This window comes from Gekko japonicus, unplaced genomic scaffold (genome assembly GCF_001447785.1).
Source record: "Gekko japonicus isolate JY-2015 unplaced genomic scaffold, Gekko_japonicus_V1.1 scaffold24, whole genome shotgun sequence".
Lineage (NCBI taxonomy): Eukaryota > Metazoa > Chordata > Lepidosauria > Squamata > Gekkonidae > Gekko > Gekko japonicus.
This window is the reverse complement of record NW_015164665.1, coordinates 1,762,096-1,781,497: the sequence shown is the minus strand read 5'-3', so window position 1 is coordinate 1,781,497 and position 19,402 is coordinate 1,762,096. Positions and strand designations below refer to the sequence as shown.

The 19,402-nt window shown below is 40.0% G+C and overlaps 1 protein-coding gene across 2 annotated transcripts in view; it reads left to right on the top strand.

Annotated features, from left to right (window-relative positions):
- The window catches only part of FBXW7 (F-box and WD repeat domain containing 7), a 204,690-nt gene that overhangs the window by 94,084 nt on the left and 91,204 nt on the right, over positions 1 to 19,402 (top strand). Inside the window, exon 1 of one of the 2 annotated variants that reach the window (XM_015409054.1) lies at positions 13,805 to 14,070. The exons of the other annotated variant lie outside the window; for it this stretch is intronic. Within the exon in view, the coding sequence (XP_015264540.1) occupies positions 13,924 to 14,070 (147 nt within the window). The 5' untranslated portion in view covers positions 13,805 to 13,923. Of the gene's footprint in view, positions 1 to 13,804; positions 14,071 to 19,402 lie in introns of those variants that run through there. 2 annotated transcript variants of the gene reach the window in all.

Genomic DNA, 19,402 nt, shown 5'->3' with positions numbered 1-19,402 from the left:
GGGAACAATGTCACAGAGTCCACCCTCCAAAGCATCAGATTTCTCCATGGGAAGTTATCTCTGTAGTCTGGAGATGAGCAGTAATTCCAGGCATCCCCAGGTCTTAGGCAGCACCCTCTGGGTGACTTGATACCACCTGATTTGCATGACTCAATTAGGCCCAGCTGCTTGCTACTGTTCATCAGCAGCTACCCTATGAAAGCCAGTGCAGTGCATCAGTTAGAGCTTCAGATTAGGGTCTGCGAGACCCAGGTTCAGATCCCCATCTTGCGGTGGAAGCTGACTGGGTGATTTTGGATCAGTCACATACTTTCAGCCTAGCCAACTTCACAGGGTTGTTGTGCAGATAAAAAGGAGGAGAGAATAATGTAAGCTGCTTTAGTCCCCACTGTGGAGAAAGACTGTAATTTTCCTAGGTAGAGGCTGTGGGGGAAGGGGTATGGAGACAGAAAGCTGAAGACAGAGAGGCAGATAAAGGTAGGTTGGCTGTTGGGTGGGAAGGAAATTGTGTTGCCAACTCCAGGTTGGCAAATTCCTGGACATTTGTGGGGTGGAGCCTGGGGAGGGTGGGACTTGAGGAGGGGAGGAACTACAGATCAGTATAATGCCATAGGCTTCACCCTCCAAACCATACATGGAGGAGAGAAAGAAAGAAAGAAAGGGGGGGCAGAAGGGAGAAAGCGTGTGAGAGAGGTAGAGGGAGACAGGAGGAAGCAAAGGTGTGAATAATAGGATAACCATCCCACAAGGGTCTCCACTTGTCTATATACTAATAGCCAAGGTGCCCCTGCGCGTGGGTATCTAAATCTGCTAATTGGGGGCACCTGGAGGGTAAACAGATGTTCCTGTACACTTGGGGCAGTCCCCAAGTGTGCAGAAAATTCTGAGATGTTTAAAAAAGTATAGTGGGGTATTTAAATCCCCTCAAAACTGAAAGTGCATCCTTGCGCATGCGTGGGGAATGGACTTGCCATTTGGAACTGTGGCGGAGCTTGCTGCTGGCAGCTGCGAGGGAGTCAGGGGAGCCTTGGCAGGCGGGCAGCTGGGAGCTGCGCAGGGCTCGCCACCGTTGCTGCAGGGGGGGAGAAGCCTGGGTGGGCGGCTGGAAGGGCTCGCTGCCATTGCTGCTCATGGTGGCGGGGGGGAGAAACCTTGGAGGACTGGTGGCTAGACTCAGCCGCAGCCGTTGCTGTTGTCATCGGGTGGGCGAGGGAAGCCTGTTGAGCCCAGCGGACCATCTGCTGGGCTTACCTGCAACCATTGCCGTGTCCTCCTCTGCACGGAGCTCCTGGTGCTTCAGCAGGGAAGCCACCCGGGAGCCATGGGGAATACTCCCCCCCCTTGCGAGTATCGCAGGTCCCGCTTCTTGTCTTATCATAATTGCTAGGCATAATTATCCTACTTACCATGGCCTTTATGTATTTGGGTGTTACTTTAAGCCTGTCTCCTTTTCTGCCTCAATTCTCTTCAGCAGCTTTTCAAATAATATATATGTTATCCGGGTACTTGTAATATTGCTACACTTGGAAACCAGATCAATTTGGGAAAGTATTTCTGTAGATTTGACAAAAAGGGGCAAGTGGTGCATAATGTTCCCCAAATGTTTGTATAAAATACATCATTTATGTTTCTCTCAAATTTGTCAGTTTTTGAAGTATAAGACAGTGACCTATTCTGTGGTCCATCTCTCTCCCCCCCCCATTTTGAGATTAGACCATGCTTACATGCTTCATTTCCAACTTCCCTCACCACTGGTCTTGGAATTGTTTATATGAAGGATCCTGTCTGAGAAGTTAAACATTATTTTTGAAACATTTTCATAGCCTTCTGTATAGTGGTTTTCAAATAATTTGTGACCTATCAGCAGGTCACAGGAACCTTCTGGTAGTATAACAGCAGATGAGGGTAGGCCAAGTGCTGGAACATACAAGTCTCTGTTAAACCAGTAAACCTGCTTAGTTGGTCCCCTTAATAGATTCGGCTTCCATTGCTGAATATAGGTGTAATTAATTCCCTTTAAATTAGGATTTTTCTCATCACTGTTTGGAACAGTTAAGCATGTAAGGACAAACCAGGAAGATAGGAATGTGAACCTGCCTCAGACTACCTGTTTTTCTTCCGCTCAAGCGTTCTTTATGTCACATATCTTGAATTATTATTAATAACCTCGCTTCTTTACAGTATGCTCTTTGCCAGCTGACAGGATTATGCAGTTTAAACAGCCACTACCATAGGAATACCATGTAACAATGGGTTGTTCTTGCATTGTATATATTTGTATTTTCTGATATATTTGTATTTCTGATATGTCATAAGTGCATTTAAGGCACAATCATTTGCTTCTAATTTTTCATAATGAGCTATATTTGGGGGAGGATGGTCTAGAAATCCAACACATAAATAAAATAAATAACAATAATAGTGGCATAACTGGAACCCAGTGACTCAGCTATGCATTCTGCAATGAATATGAAAGCAAGTTTGCAATTTTAAAAAATGTTATGCCACTTTCTCTAGCTTTGTAGAAAACAAGAGAAATATGGTAATAGTTTGATAGAATATTTTTGAGTGCAAATGACCTCTTGTGTAATGATTTTGAATAAGTGGTTGATCATTTTAGTTGAGCCTAATGAAATTGTATGGTTTGTGCTTTGGATTTTGATACTGATTTTGAAGCTGAGGGGGAAATATTCTTTTCCAGGGGTTTTTTAGGGGGTGAGGTGGGGAGAGACAGTAGTTTTGGGAAAACAAGTATAGGCAGTAGGTACTTTCAATAAGAGCATTGAACTCTTTAATACCTTACTGAGATCACATAGGTGTGTCTTTTTAACCTGTAAATGAGCTATTATGGAGATATGGTAGAATAGAAATATTTCAAATTAATCAGTAGATTGGACAAAATTAGTCATATTTGAGCAGTAATACACACCCTGAAAATATATTATACGTCTACATTATTCACTGGGATTGTCATGATCTAAGACTGCATAAATTAAAATTTAAGACAGAAATAATGCTGCTTGGGAAGGTGGAGGTCTAAAAGGTCATTATGCTTCCCACTTCAGATGGTGTTCAGCTCCCAGAAGGAGAGAAAGTGAGAAGGCCAGAACAAGCCAGTCCAGGAAAGTCCAGGAAAGGAAGAGGATAAGGGTACCAGAACACCCCAATTCTGAGGCTGTAGAGAGGGCCTCCTTCTCACCCCCCCCCCCTTTTGTCTGGGGAAACACCAAAGGGCGTGGAGCCAGCCCTCTGGGCAGAGGAGTCTCACAAAGATGCATGTAGAGATGTCTGTCTTCTCAGAATTGCCTTGAGCATTTTTAACATCAAATTGTATTTATTTATTTAAAACATTTTTTAGCCATGAGGCAGCTTACAATATAAATAATATATGAATAAAAATACACACAAAAGGTGACAATTTAAAATCTCCAATTAAGACTGCAAATAAAGAAAAGCTAAATTAGTCAGATGCCTAACTTATCATTAGCTGTCTCCTGAAGATCGAAACTGAGGGGACCAAGCACACCTTCCTGAGGAGATTATTCCGTACTTATAGGGCTGCCACTCTACCCACCAAATGAGCTTCTTTGATTGGTGGGACAGTCAGATGGGTCTTTCCCTGTGATCTTGATTCTCAAGCAGGAACTTGTGGGAGAAGAGGATCTTTCAGATACCCCAGTCCCAAGCCATGGAAGGCTTTAATCTTCAAAACCAGCACCTTGAATTGGGCTCTGGAGAGCAGATCGGTAGCCAGTGTAATCGCTGTAGTATTGGGGTCACATGCTCCCAGCAGCTGGCCCAACGAGAAGTCTAGCCACAGCATTCTGCACTAGTTGTAGTTTCCAAATACTGTTCAAGGGTAGCTCCAAGTAGAGCTCATGGCAGTAGCGTAGTCCTTATCTAATTAAGGTATGGATTACTGTGGCTAGATATGACTGACCCAGGAATGGACACAGCTGATGCAACAGCCAAAGCTTGGCAAAAGCACTTCAGACCACTGCAGCCACCTGGTTTTCTAAAATGACTGCTGTGTCAAGCAACATTCCTAAGCTTCCGACCTAGCTTTTCAAGGGGAATATAAAACAGGAGAGATCAGAAGTCCCTGGCCTTTCTACTAATCCAGAAACCCTCTGTCTTGTCGGGATTAAGTTTCAGCTTGCTCTTCCTCATCCAGCCCATTACTGACTCCATGTACTGGTTCAGAGAATCAACAGCATTCCCAGAATTAGGTGGGAAAGAAAGGTAGAGCTGGGTGTCATCCAGGGCTCTAGTCGGGGGGGAGCTCTCAGGTACGGAGCTCCGGAAGAGAACCTCTAGGGGGCGGGGCGGTCACGTGGTGAAGCCCCGCCCCCTTCTTTACCCCGCCCTCTGCTTCGATCCTCATTCCGTTTGGGAATGAGGATGAAGCAGGAGGGTAAGTAGCCGGGCCTTCTGACACACTTCCGGTGATGTCAGGGGGTGTGGCCTTCTGTCACTTCCGGTGATGTCAGGGGGCGTGGCATATGCAAATAAGTTATGCTAATGAGTTATGCTAATGAGCTCCGGCAGCTCTTTTTCTACAACAAGACCCCTGGTGTCATCCATATATTAGTGTCACCATACCTCCTGGTGACCTCTTCCTGTGGTTTCATATAGATATTAAATAGCATAGTGCATAAGAGTGAACCATAGGTAGAGCAGGAATCCCCAACGCTACCTTCTGTGACTGACCCCCTCCCTAATAAGACTCGAACTACTGTAACACAGTGTCTCTTAATCCCAGTTCTGAGAGGCATCCAGGTAGGATACTGTGGTCAATAGCATCAAAAATATGAAAAGTACAGTCATATTGATAAAAGGTTTGATTTAGATGTGCCGTAATTGTTGCCGTAATTTCTCTGTGGGATCAAAAGTGATAGCTCAGTCTTCCTGCCAAACCAGATAACATGCACTGGTAGTTCCATGAATGGCACTCTCAGATTTTAAAATACATGGTTATTAGGGTTACTGATCTATATTGTGGCATGCAGGGAAGTGGAAGCCTTTCCCTTCATACTGGTTTTCTGACTTGTTACAGTTTCTTATAGCCACTTTCTGCCATGTTTGAAAAATGGTAGCTCCCTGGGGCTGTTTCACGCCAGGAAAATATTATGGGAGAAGGCTTAAACGTCCATCTGCTCTTGTATGGGTCAGAATGTGGCATACCACACACCTGATTTTTTTTTTGGTAAACAAATTTTTATTTTTCTCAGGAATACAACGTATACAGTTAAAACATTTCATTCTGTCAATTGTCTACCCCATTCCCAATTCCTCCCCTCCCTCCAATGGCTTCCCGCAATGCTTCCACCCTTGCTCCAAATTACTTCGTATCATCAACTATATCAGTTTCTTATCATTACAATCTAAAGATAACATCATTTGACTTAATATTGATCTAAACATATCAAGTTTTGTTTCACATCCCAGTTCTTTTCCAGATACACTTTAAAGTCACTCCATTCTTGAAAAAACACGTCATCTTCTTTATTGTTCAGCTTCTTCGTAATTTTGTCCATCTCTGCCATGAACAGAACTTTTTGTATCCAGTCTTCACTTTCTGGCACTTTCTCTGTTTTCCAAAATTGTGCGTAACCTGATTTTTTTTTTAAGTTGGGAAGACTGGTTATCGAGCTCTGAGTATTTCAGCTGGTTTGGCCCTCAGAAAAGTCTTAAGCAAGAATCAGAAGGTTGAGTGAGTAAAGTGTGAACAAAGTAAAGACTGTGCATTAAAGCAGTATATAAATATATAACTTTTCTGTTATTTTCCCTTACATAGGGAATCATAATCTTTGTGTTTCTGTTTTTACCATACAGTGTATCTTATTCTCATTTTTATTTAAAAGGTGTAGTAGATCACAAATAAACAATCAGGAACTGAACACTTGAAGACCAAATGTAGTAGGACTTTAACAGCTGGTGCTAACCTGAGACAACTAGAAGTTAAACTTAATCAGGAGATTAATCATGTTATAGGCAATAAGGATTATACTGACATTTCTAGAATGTTTTTGGCTGCAAGATGATGCAGCTGGGCTTGTGTTGCATATCTGAAATACTTTCTGAAATAGTTAGCGAAGGATTAAAGATGTTGGTCTTCCACGTATGAAATATATTCACCAAGTGACCTGAAAATCATCTCTGCATTATTCCTGACATGCATCCTTGTACACAAGTTATGAACGTTATCCAATCCTTTCTGCATGCAGAGAGCAGAGTGTGCAAGAATTCTTTCTGGCAAATACTGTTGCTTCCTCTTCCCTTTGCCATGCTTATTTTGCACCACTTTTCTGGGTAGCACTCAGCAGCAGCACACCCACCTGACATCCTCCAGAGAGGCAGAGGGTTGAGTTACAATATGGAGCTCCTCTGCATTCTTCTCCCCACATTAAAAAGAGAGAGAGAGAGAGAGAGAGAGAGAGAGAATAAGCTCCAGATGTTTTAAAGAGCAACCTTGACCTGGATAACCCAGGCTAGCCTGATCTCATCAGATCTTGGAAGCTAAGCAGGGTCAGCCTTGGTTAATATTTAGATGGCAGGCCACTGAGGAAATTCAGGTTTCCTAAGGAGAGGCAGCCAGTGGCAAACCATCTTTGAACATCTCTTGCTTTGAAACCTCTGTGAGGTCACCATAAGTCAGCTGCGACTTGACAGCAAAACAGACAAACAAAAAACCAGAGTAATGCTAATCATATTCTAAGTGTTTGTCTGATTTTCATAACAGATGTAATGATATGGGTCTTTATTAATGTCTGCATCCTAGTAGTGGGTTATAGTGTGTAAAATATCCAGTTGGTACTGGCGTTTAATGTGGCAACAAACAACAACCCCATGTCTCTTACTATTGCTTCCACCCTTCTGTTGCTGCTGTTTGTAAATGAACTTGAGCACAAGGTTGTGAACTAACTTATTTGCTCAAGTACTTTCTAGTTTAGCAGGAAGACCTTTGTAGTCATTGGAATACAAATACTTTTCCTGCTGTGGGAAAGCCAAGATTAAGCTGGGACTTTTACTAACCTGCTTAAATAACTGAGCTTGAGTGGTTGTGCATTTTATAATTCAAAGATTCACAAAATAGTAGCATAACTTGCTACCACTGCTAATTTGTAAAGGTAAAGGTTCCCTTGCTCGAAAGCCAGTCGAATCTGACTCTAGGGTTGCGGTGCTCATCTCCGTTTCAAAGCCGAAGAGCCAGCGCTGTCCGAAGACGTTTCCGTGGTCATGTGGCCGGCATGACTAAACACCAAGGCGCACGGAATGCTGTTACCTTCCCACCGAAGTGGTACCTATTTATCTACTTGCAATTTCTTGCTTTCGAACTGCTAGGTTGGCAGGAGCTGGAACTAGAGACAGGAGCTCACCCCGTCTTGCGGCACCCGGGCCTTGAACCGCTGAACTACTGACCTTCCACAGCCTGCAGTTCAGTGTCTTAACCACTTGAGCCACCGCAGCTAATTTGTACTTAATCATTAATATTTCTTGACTTTAAGATATTTGGAGGTGCCGTACTTTCTCTTATAAAATGAAACTAACAGTAGTATATTAACACAATCTATATAGCTTCCAACTAAATGTCCACATGTCATGGCTCTAAAATAATCTCCTCTGTGTCAGTTACTCTGCTGTTTTGATTAAGTATCGATAATGGTATAGTAAGTACAATTTCACTTTGATACTTTCTCCAGCTAGTAGTTTTTAAGGTTGCTGAAGCTTTATGCCTGACTTTTCTTTAGAGTCTCAATCACTTCAAACTGGTGGCAGCCACACACTCCAGGAGCTGCACTGGGACTGGTGATGGTCTTGCAGCCCAGGAGCTGCGCTGGGCATGCTGCTGCTGGTGGCAGAGGCGTAGGCTCAGGAGTCGTGCTGGGGATGGGCTTGGCAAGAAAGTGGGAGGAAACCCCCCTCCCCAAGAATCATGAGCCTACACTTGTAGATTTTAAAGTTCTTTTCTGTTAGAATTCCATATTTCAGTAGAAAAAAATTGTTCATTTTCAGGCTTGACTAAATATCGAATATTGTTTGAAATTATCAGATAAAGGTTTTTAATAAGGATATTACATTGGCTACATTAATTGTTGATGATAATAGTGTTTCCAGGTGTTTTTTTTTTTTTTGCCTTGTTATCCGTTTAAGGGCAGATGCTTACTAACTAGAGTATCAGGAAGAAGTGGTGATTTTTTTGGCCATCCTCTGTTTCTATGTATGTATTTAACAGTACTGCTGTTAAATGAAAACAAACAAACAGTTTTTACCACACGGCCAGTGAAAAATGTCAATAAAGCTTGAAACATCAGCAGCAGACAGCAAGTTAATTATCTCTGTATAGAGATTTCAGTAATGATTGTGCAGTCCTGTCATCATCTTAATTTATTTGGAGTACAAAAAGTTTGTGTCACTCCTTTTTGGACAGAGGCAGCCACAGTGGGAGAATTCTTCACGAGACAGAATAGTTTTTATCATATGTTCTCCTGCAATTCATAGCATCTTCGGTAAGCCATACACTGTGAAATTCCACTTGGAAAGCAAAACTTAGGTTGTGTCCAGAGTGTCACTATAAACTAGCACAAGGATTCTTATTGCTTCCAGGCTTAAAAATAAGTTTTTCCATATTTGTAGTCATCAATAGGATGCTTGTATCACAAGATCTGCTTTCTGTATTGGTGCCAGGCACTCAAACACAGAACATTAAATTCACTTCTGTCAGTCAATTTTCCCTTGCGCTTTGGTCCCTCCAGCTCTCTATCTAAACCTTTCTAGACTTCCTATAGAATAATAGCGCCAAATAATAGATTCTTTTGAACTGTGGTGCTGGAGATGTCTCTTGAGAGTCCCTTGGACTGCAAGAAGATCAAATCAGTCAATCCTAAAAGAAATCAACCCTGACTGTTCCCTGGAAGGCCAGATACTGAAGATGAAGCTCAATTTCTTTGGCCACCAAATGAGAAGGGAGCACTCACTGGAGAAGATCCTGATGCTGGGAAAGATAGAAGGTCAAAGAAGAAGGGGACGGCAAAGGATGAGATGGTTAGACAGTGTCGTTGAGGCAATGAACATGAAATTGAGCAAACTTCAGAGGACGGAAGAGAAGAGGGCCTGGCGTGATGTGATTAATGGGGTCGCGAAGAGTCGGACTCGACTGTGCGACTGAACAACAACGAAGACTTCCTATCCCCTTCAGTTTCATTAGTTGTGTTCTTGCTTACCTTCCACCGTCTACCTTGTGCCTTCAGCTTGGTTATTGTTTGGGGGAATGCACTAAATCTTGTGATGGGGTGAAATTTGGCTATGAAAGCATTGACTTATATTTTAGCACATTTCTGTCTTGTTTCAAGTAAATACTGAATTTAAATCTGTACTTCACTATGTTCAAAGATAAGAAACTTTTGCAGCAGGAGTTTATACTTGCTTTGAAGGCATAGTCATTTTAAAAGGCATAGGCTGGTACATCCTAATCTGCTTCTTGACATCTCATTAAATTATTTATGAAGGAAACACATTCCATTCAGGGAACAGCTTACTTGTTTTAGTTGTGACTGTTTGGACAATAGAAACCATTGTAACAAACTTACACCCAGGTCATGTACATAGATGACAGCTTCAAATTGAGTTCCATGGAGGCAGTTAACAAGTGGTATGCCTAAAATTTCTATGTGGCTTGATCAATGCCATTGCAAACTACAAAAAAGGAGTCCAGTGCCACCTTTAAGACCAACACATTTTTATTCAAGATGTGAGCTTTCGTGTGTATGCACACTTTGTCAGATGATGAAATGGAATTACATGTCATAGTTGTAAATATGGGGGTGGCTTGTTAAATTAGCATGCAAAATAATGAAAATATTTCTTTAAAGAGATCAAAAGAATGACAGACTCAGTTTCTGGTTATCATCTGTTTCAGTTCAACGGGGGGGACAACATAGGTAATAAATATTTTAGAATCGGAGATTGATGTGTCCTAATTTCTGAGAATCCTGTTAATAACACTTGGAACAAACACCCTGCCAGGATTTAATAGGGATATTGGTTTCTTATCCCATTACATATGCTAGCTCATTCAGTCCTCACATACATATTCTCACCAAGTAGGGCTATACATCCCCTATATTTTGATGTTTTTCTTTTCTTCCTTTCTTTTTTTGAAATAGTATATTATAATAGTCATTGTAATGCAATGCGATATCCTGTTGATCTCTGACATAACACTGTACCCCAAGAATAGGATTCTGTCAACTCCATTTTTTAGTGAAACAAAATGTTATTACTGCTCTTAACAATTAAGTAATTTAATTTGGAATGGTAGATTTAACGTAGTTCTCTGATTTGGGGACAAGGAAAATACTCTGCACAGACAAGATGCTATAAAGTTCGCCTCCATGCTAGAAAGGATGGGGCTCTAAGGATGGGATTCTCACAAATTAGGACACATCAATCTCCAGTTCTAACATAGTTATTACCTATGTTGATCCCCTCCTCCAGTTGAATCAAAACAGATGATAACCAGAAACCGAGCGTGTCATTCTTTTGATCTGTGTAAAAACTTTTTTCACTATTTTGCATGCTAATTTAACAAGCCACCCCTATATATACAACTATGACACGTAATTCCATTTCATCGTCTGACGAAGTATGCATGCACACAAAGCTCACATCTTGAATAAAAATTTGTTGGTCTTAAAGGTGCCATTGGACGCTAACTTTGTTGTATTGCTTCAGACCAACATGGCTGCCCACCTTGATCTAAAAAAAAGGAGAAGTCTTTTGAAGGGGGGAGAGACAGATTCATGAAGGAGAGGTCCATCTATGGCAAGGAGATCTCCAGGCCCCACCTGTAGGTTGCTAACCCTAGATTTATTGTTTCATCTGAAAAGAGATGGGGGGCGGCGGGGGGGGGGGGGGGGACTTGGCATCTATGCCCTGTTTGTTTGATCCTCTGGGGCAACTGGTTGGCCACTGTGTGAAACAGGATGCTGGACTGGATGGATCACTGGTCTGATCCCGAGGGCTGTATTTAAGTATTGGTGTACTGAGGATGTTTAAGTAGCATAATAGATGCTTTCTTCTGATGGTTCATCATGCAGATCCCTTTCACACATTCTCTTAGACTCTCTAACTTGAATTCAGGGGTTAAAGAGTCTAAGAACCAATTTGTGAGAATTAAGCTCAGTGTCAGGGGGAAACCTTCTCAATTCTTTAGTCTGGGTGGATAGCTTGGAAAACTGGCACACTTCCTATTTGCGGGGCAGGGGAGTAGAACATGTGATTTATCTTTACCTGGATAGTGTGCAAACAAACTCAAAGTGCCTTTAATAAGCTACTAATAACCATGAAGCAACCAGATATTTTCCAGAGCAAGCTTTAGAATTTATTGAGGGAAACATAAGGGTACATTAATTGAAAAGGTACTCAAACATAAGAACAGTGCAGTTGTTATGTTCTCTAGGATGTGCATATGAAGAAAACAAAAGACAGTCAAGCCTCTGGCCATGTGGGAATTCTGCACCAGGGAATAGCTGCAAGGAGAAGTGGGAGGGCGAGACACATAAAAAGGGGGAAAGAAGAGTTTTTAAGAGAAAAGGAGAACAGAGAAGCAGTGTACCTATCCTGTCTGCTGAGCTGGGTAGAGTATGTTGTATCTATAGGTGATCCAGGAATTCAGTGTAGGGAGCCTTTAGGCAGAACTTCCAGAGTTCCCAAGGAAATAGTCGGTTTGCTGATTCCAAAAGTGAAGGCTGGAGTTAGTAGTCTCTGAGCCAGCAGAAGGGTGAGACTTCACAATTTTGGCTGGGAAAACATCAATAGTTATATGAGCCCGCACAAAAGAATACGGAAGGAATTATTTTCAAGTCCAGGAATTTGGAGTGAGTCCAGGATGAGAATCTGTGGGTTTCCTGACTTAGAGTTGGGGGGAGGCTTCCCAAAAAGGTAACAAAAGATGATTGCATCTAGGCAGAGTGGGCACAAGGGCAAGCTGGGTGGAGACTTCACCCATGCTTGTGGTTGGTTGGTATGAGACATTCCAATGAGGTCAGTAAAAGCAAACAAGCCTAACTAGCTGCTTGACGATAATTAGATTTTGCACTCTGGAAGACTTGTCCTTGCTGATGAGATTGTATTGATAGATCTAGGTGAGTGCCTGGCTTTGCAAGCCCCTCTGGCAATGGCTAGGTATGCAGATGTCCCATCAGTGAATCAGTCTCCTGTCTAAGTTTTGGGTACTTGTTAGCCTGAGAAGAGCTTTGACCTTACCTTCTCCAAAGCATGACATTACTAGCTCATAAAATGGCCAAAGCAAATCTAGCCAAGATGCATTCAGAGTAGACAACACACATCTGAGAAGGCTGACCCTGATAACAGCTGCTTTCAACTCTAATTTTTGGAAGGTACTTAAAATTTCAAAAGGGATGTATACCTGTGGTCCTAGTATTCTCAATAAATACACATCTGTTGGCTTATGTGCAGCACCAATAGGTTGCATACAGCTATTTGGTACAGAGTTTGGATTATGAGCCAGCAGTATGGGATTACCAAGTGGTTAGGAGTAATGGAGAAACACATCAAATAATGAAGAAACTTTATTTCTGTGAGAATTTGCAGGAGTGCAGTTAAATTTGGTAGTTCTGCTGGGTCATTTTAAATCTTTGCTTTCTGCAAAGTCTTTTCTAACTAATTAGTCCTGTTTTTGCATTGTCTGCTTCTAGTTTTTTGTTTGTGTTTTTGTTCAGTATTATCCTTTTCTCACATCTTTCTCCAGTCTTTTTTCCAAGGTTCTAAACAGTGTGACACGAACCATATCAGGCCTGGCTTTTGTGCTGCTTTGACATTATATTGGCAGTAGAAATTTGGAGAAGTGAAGACAAAAGCTTAGTTCCAATTCTGAAATTGATTCAGGGTTGATTTTTATCTATACATTCCTCCTAGCAGTGTTAGGATTTGTTGCCTGTTTCACTTTTTTAGCCAGGGTTTTGTCTGCAGAGGTCTTGTCAAAATTAAAATGATTTTGACCCCAACACGATCACTGCGTTTATAGAGCTGTAACAACATAATTGTGTCTGTTACTTTTAAAAGAAAAGTTCAGTTATTGCAGTTTGTTGAAGAATAAGCTTCACTTAATTGTGCCATAGACATTGTTCTCCAAAATCTAGCTTAAAATGTCTGTCCTCAAAACATGAAGGCCACCATTCCATTTTGTAGCCACTCAGGCAGCTTTTGCCATAACCATTTGATAAATGAGGGATTCAGCTAATGTCTTGACCATCCACACTGTTCCATTTATTTCTTGATACAGCGAGTATGACCAAGACACTCCCAAGTTCTTGTCATAGCTGATAATGAAGTAGCTTATTAAAGTAAGCACAGAAAGATTTAATTCCTTCATGGCTTTGGGAATTAAAAATGTACGTGACTCTTTTCTGTCTAAATATCTACTCATGCTCTTGTTTTGTTTGCAACTTTTGCAGTGGAGATATTAGACCAATGTCTTCCCACTTCTTAAAAAAATTCCCATCAAAACTAGTTCACTCCAGTATAATTTTGATATATGTTTAAAGTTTGGCTGTTTTATTTCTGACCAATAGGTTTTTTTTTTTAATTATGTCACCTATTTCCACAGTGTATGTGTTAGTGATACTGCATGGGTGGGCCAATAGCTATTTGATTGGCAGGGACAGTCTGCCTACATAGTCGTTTATAATTCTGGTCTATACTAGGATAGCTTGCACTTCTCTAAGCAGCAGACAGGTCAAGACACTTGGTAGGAGAGACTGAGAAGATTGAAAGACAAAGGCAAAGCAGGCCTTGGAAAGCTGAATCCCTATATTAAACTCTTCAGAATACTAATTTTTATTAAGCTTTTTATTAATGCTCTTAAATTGCAAATAATTCTGGACCAAGTAAAGCTATAGAATGTCAAAACCTGGGAAAGCTTCCATAAATCATGGCTTGGTTCCTGTTGATCTTCCAAGTACAAAAGAGCCTTTACCTCACCAAACTGTGATGAAGATATTTAGTATCAGCATCATAGCCCAAGGCCTCCCTTTCTGCCGTAGACGGGTAAGTGTTAATATTTTGTCCTTGTATACATAAAGGCATGTTTTTCCAGAATTGGACTCTAAGTACCAATATTTAATTTATTGTGCTTTTAGTCAACAAGCAATACATGTTTAGTATTTGTTTATTATCGTTAGGATTTTCTTGTGAAATTTGTATAATTTGAAATTTTAAAAATCCACGGAGATACATATTATTTAAAAACATTTAATTCTTGTTTATGTAGTACCTTTGTTGGGATACATCAAAGATCCTTCTGATCTTAACAGAGTTGATCTTGAAGGTAGAAATATTATAGATTCATTAGAAGAATATTGTATGAAAATATATCGGATTGCGAAAAGCTACAGTACTTATGCAGTGAAAGTTGGTGCTGCTTGGGAAACGTCTTACATGAATTTTAAATTTAAGATTTTATTTTGTAAGCATTAAAAATGCTTGTGAATATTAAGTACAACTTGATAGTATATTTGTTATAAACTCTGGCCTTGGGGATCAGTACAATAGAACAAGTATGACAGGGTCAGTAACTTTAAGATTGGTATTCTATTGTGATCGAAAACATTTTGTTACAAAAAAAATTGCAAATGTATCTTGTCTTTTTGGAGTCAATAGCTTTAATAATATACTTCTAAAAGCTTTCCTATGTGTCTTGTCTTCATCTGTTCTTTTATTAAATTTAAAATTATAGGACCGTAAACTGGTCTGAACATATTTACTTCAAAGTATGCCATGTTAGTTTTAATAGAATTCAGGTATAGTCTCCTATGGAATTTGCAACACAAAATTATAATAATAATAATTCTTTTGGCTTAAATGATATATTTTTGTCTGTATTTGCTACTATGGAAGAGAGAGAGAGGTTCCCCTGCCCCCCTCCATATATATGCACTCTAGATCAGATAGGCTTGAGTCATTTGAGTATTTAAATGTGTGCTATAGTTTGATTTAAAATAGAAACTGTTGACCTCAGGCAAGCTTTATGAAAAATGCTTGTGTTATTTCTGTTAAGTGACAATACACTTATATTTTTCCTGATAAAGGGGTGTGCTAGACAATAAGTAATTTGGAAACAAAGTGTAAAGTACTAGAAATAACGTGTTGTTTTTTTTTAAAAAAAATCCTCCTAGTTATTCAGACCTTAATTTAATTGATACTTTCTTCTTGATTGAACCCAATTATGTAGCAGACAAAAATGAAATGTGTACAGTAATCATTGTGAGTAAAAAAATACTTCTGTTATGAGATCTGACAGTTTATCTCTTACGCATCTCCAGTGTTAGTTATATTCAGCCTCTGAGCACATTACTATACATGGTCATAGAACATCAGTTTGCCGTTTGTATATTTTATTACTTTGATCAAGATACAAACAGAAGCTTGGCACTAGCTACCTATTTTCCTTAATGAAAAGTGCTAGGTTTGTTACAATAATTATGTAATTAGAATATATTTAACCTGAAAACTCTCTCTGACACAAAAGTGAAATGTGCAGTTTTACAACTTACTGAGAACTCAGAATCCAATTTTCAGGCTCCAAAATGCTTATAAAAGAAACCCATAGAATTGTAAACCAAACATTGCATTAAGTTCAGTTAATGTTAATATGCATATGAAATTACCCAATGCCTAATAAAAAAAACCCTAATCAATTCATTTCTGCTTTTTCACAAAGTCTGAATTTAATTACCTTACTTTTTCTTGGGCATGGGCATTCACTTTAAAAGCTCATACTTCTCTGCAATGATGTTTATTTCCCTCTTGCTTCATGGTTCCTTTGTGCTGCTATCACACCAGAATTAATGGCAGTTCACTGTGTTTCCTTCAAAAGGATACAATCTTATGAACGTGGTTCAGTAAGTTTGGAAGGTGTAACTTTCCCCTCAGATTACCAGCAATTTAAAATTACTTCAATTTTCAGATATCTGAACTAGTTGCCCTTTATTTTAAGCATGTGATAAAGATTGCGTGTGCCTATTCAGTATTCCTTTGGGCAGCAATAGCTTATGTGTATATAATGTAGGGTTGCCAGTTCTGGAGAAATACCTGGAGATTTGGGGGGTGGAATGGCTGGGTTTGGGTAGGGGAGGGACCTCAGTGGGGTATAATGCCAAAGTCTACCTTCCAAAGCAACCATTTTCTCCAGGGTACCTGGTCTCTGTAACCTGGACAAGAATTGTAATAGCAGGAGATCTCCAGCCACCACCTTGTGAATGCCATCCCTAATATAATATATAGAATGTAACCCATCTCGCGTAGTGCTAGAGGCTAATTTCTTACATTTCTATACTCATTTTTCCAGTACAGCACATGCTCCTCACAATATATTATGTTAATTCTCCCTACCGTCTGTGCAACTATCTCTTTCGCATCTGGCCATGCCCCTTGATATTTAGACATGCAGTGGAGAGGCATGGCATCCCCCCCCCCTGCAAATAGGTTTGGAACATATGCTTATAGTAGAACTGTTCTGTGGACAGTTTTTATGCTTATATGCCTGTTCCCTTTTGTAGCACAATTTAGTCCTAGATTGAACTGACTAGATAAAGATGGGGTGTGCTTGCTTCGGCAGCACTAAACTAAACTAAACTAAAATTAGATAAATATGGGGCTAGATGTTGCGGAGGTGGCTCAGAGGTTAAGATGCTGAGCTGCAGACCAGAAGGTCTGTAGTTCGGCAGTTTGAGACCCTAGTGCTGCGTAATGGATTGAGCTCCCATCTCTGGTCCCAGCTCCTGCCAACCTAACACTTCAAAAGCAAGAAATTGCAAGTAGCAAAATAGGTACTGTTTTAGTGGGAAGGTAACAGCATTCCGTGCACCTTGGTGTTTAGTCATGCCAGCCACATGCCCATGGAGAAGTCTTCGGACAGCGCTGAATCTGAGCACCGCCTCCTAGAGTCGAATTCGACTGGCTTTTGACCAAGGGAAACCTTTACTAAATCTTGGAGAACCAGCTAAGCATAGTAGATAGCGTCAGGGTAGGACTTTAGAATTGGTGTTCAAATCGCCACTCAGCCTTGAAGCTAACTGAGTGACTTCAGACCAGTTGCAGACTCTCAGTCTATCTTACCTTAGAAGGTATGTCGTAATAGAAACAGAGAAGGAAAACATGCATGCCAATCTGAGCTATTCAGAAGAAGGACTGGATAGAAATGTCATACTGATATTGTCTGCAAATGCCGATTCTACAGACAAATGTACAAACCTATACAAGCTAAGTAGTATAGACCAGTCTATTACTATGAAACAAAATTTCAGAATTTTCTGTTCTGTACCTGAGAATGAAGTCAGTGGGTAGAACCCAGTGATTCTCTACTGTTAAATGAGGACTCCTTCATAAGAGGATGACATTTCAGTAAGCAGAATGGAATTATTAGATTTAATTCTGTATACTGGTACATCTCTAGAAAGGATATGAAAGATTATATAACATCAATTTGAAACATGGTAAGGTTATATTTATTTATCAAATTTATACCCCACCCTCCCTGCCGAAGCAGGTTCAGGGCGGCTTACAAAGAATTAAAACACATAAATAGCAGTTAAAGCAATCATAAAACCTTCTAAAAACAATCCAGATGGTATGAAGTGGTAGTACATATTACTTTGGCAATAATAACAATGATGGTTCAATTCTGTAGCAGAATATATCATGCCTTGATTAACATAAAATTTACATTCTAGTCACTTTATTAAATCTGAAGGCTCTTATTGCTGTGGTTGCTCTTTTTGTTCTGGTCCTGTTTTTCTTCTGATTCATGTGTCATATGAAAAATGTCACAACAAATTGGCATTCATGGCTGTGGTCACACACTCTAAATAATCCACTCTCAATCCACTTTCAGTGCACTTTCCAACTGGATTTTTACTGTGTGAACTGGCAAAATCCAGTTGGAAAATGGATTATTTAGTTTGTGTGACCGCAGCCAAAGTATATTAGACAAAAAATAATACAGAGTGGCCTGGAAAATCCTTGACTGTCTGCATGGATTGGGGAACTACACTACTTGCTTTATGCACTCTAACTGGTTTCAGTGGAAAAAAATCAGAAGGAAGTTTTTAAACTCATGGAAAGTTTTGAAAGCTGGGTTTTGTTTTGTTTTGTTTTTAGTGTAAAATAGAAAGTTGCTGTTTAAAAACGAAATCAGAAGTTTTTTCTGATCACCTGGGTTAAACCCTTAGGCTTGACCACACTGGACTTGTACTTAAGTCTAGATTCTAGAAATTGATGAACAATAAAGAGGTTATTGTCAAACTTTCAAGGTAACCCTTTTGTGTACAATTCGATGGATTGTTATACTTTTCACATTAATCCTTCCAGTCACCATTTTATTGTAATGCCAAATTAAAGAACATATTTCACTTTTGTGGAGAAGAAATAGTTGCTGATTATTCAAGTATGCTATTTAGACTTTTGCGTGGCATTGCTTGTTGATGTCTGTACAACTGAAATCTCTAAACCACTGTGGAAATTAATTTATTACCCAGAAAGTTTTGAACTTGACAGACAACTAAGGCCACAAACATCCAAGATTATGTCTTTAAAGTCTAGCAATAATCTTATATTGCTCTGATGGTAAATTCTTATTTCTTCTGAGTGCCATCCAGTAATCTTTATCCCAGCTGTCCTCTAGCTGGAGGAGGATCTTTAAGGTAATTTTGAAAGCGAAAAGCTCACATTGTGCTGAGGCAGGAGAAATCCTGTCATATTTTACATGGTTGTAGTCTTATAAAAATCTTAATGCAAAAGAGCACAAGTCTGGCAACTGGCAACTTGGATTTGAGACAAAATTGATATTAAATTGTATTGTATTTCAGGGCCTTGATATTTATTTACTTGCATATGTATGACTTGCTTGTCTCCCCAATGGGCAGCCAAAGAAGCTTTCACCATTGTTCTGCCCTCTTCCGTTTTATCTTTGCAGCAACTCTGTGAGGTAGGTTGAGCTGACAGAGAGTGTCTGGCTCAAGGTCTATCAACAAGTGTCGATGGCTTTGTGGGGATTTGAGCTTGGATCTCCCAGATCCTAGCCTGAAAATAACTGCTACAACATACTGGGCTTATAATCAGTATTGATTCAGTGAATCTGCGTTTCTTATTGTTCTGAGACTACAAATAGCAGACTTTCCCAAACGCAAGCTGCTATTAATATCACTACTGTAGTTTTTTATGATAATGCCAACAGCTGACAAGAATGCAGGCAATCTTTTCTGTTTGATTTACTATGACTGCATTCCAGCCACATTTTCCTCATAGCATGTTGTTCTTAGCAACATATTTTCAGAGGTTCCCCCCCATGCCCACTTAGCTAATTTTATGAAAGTACCTTGTT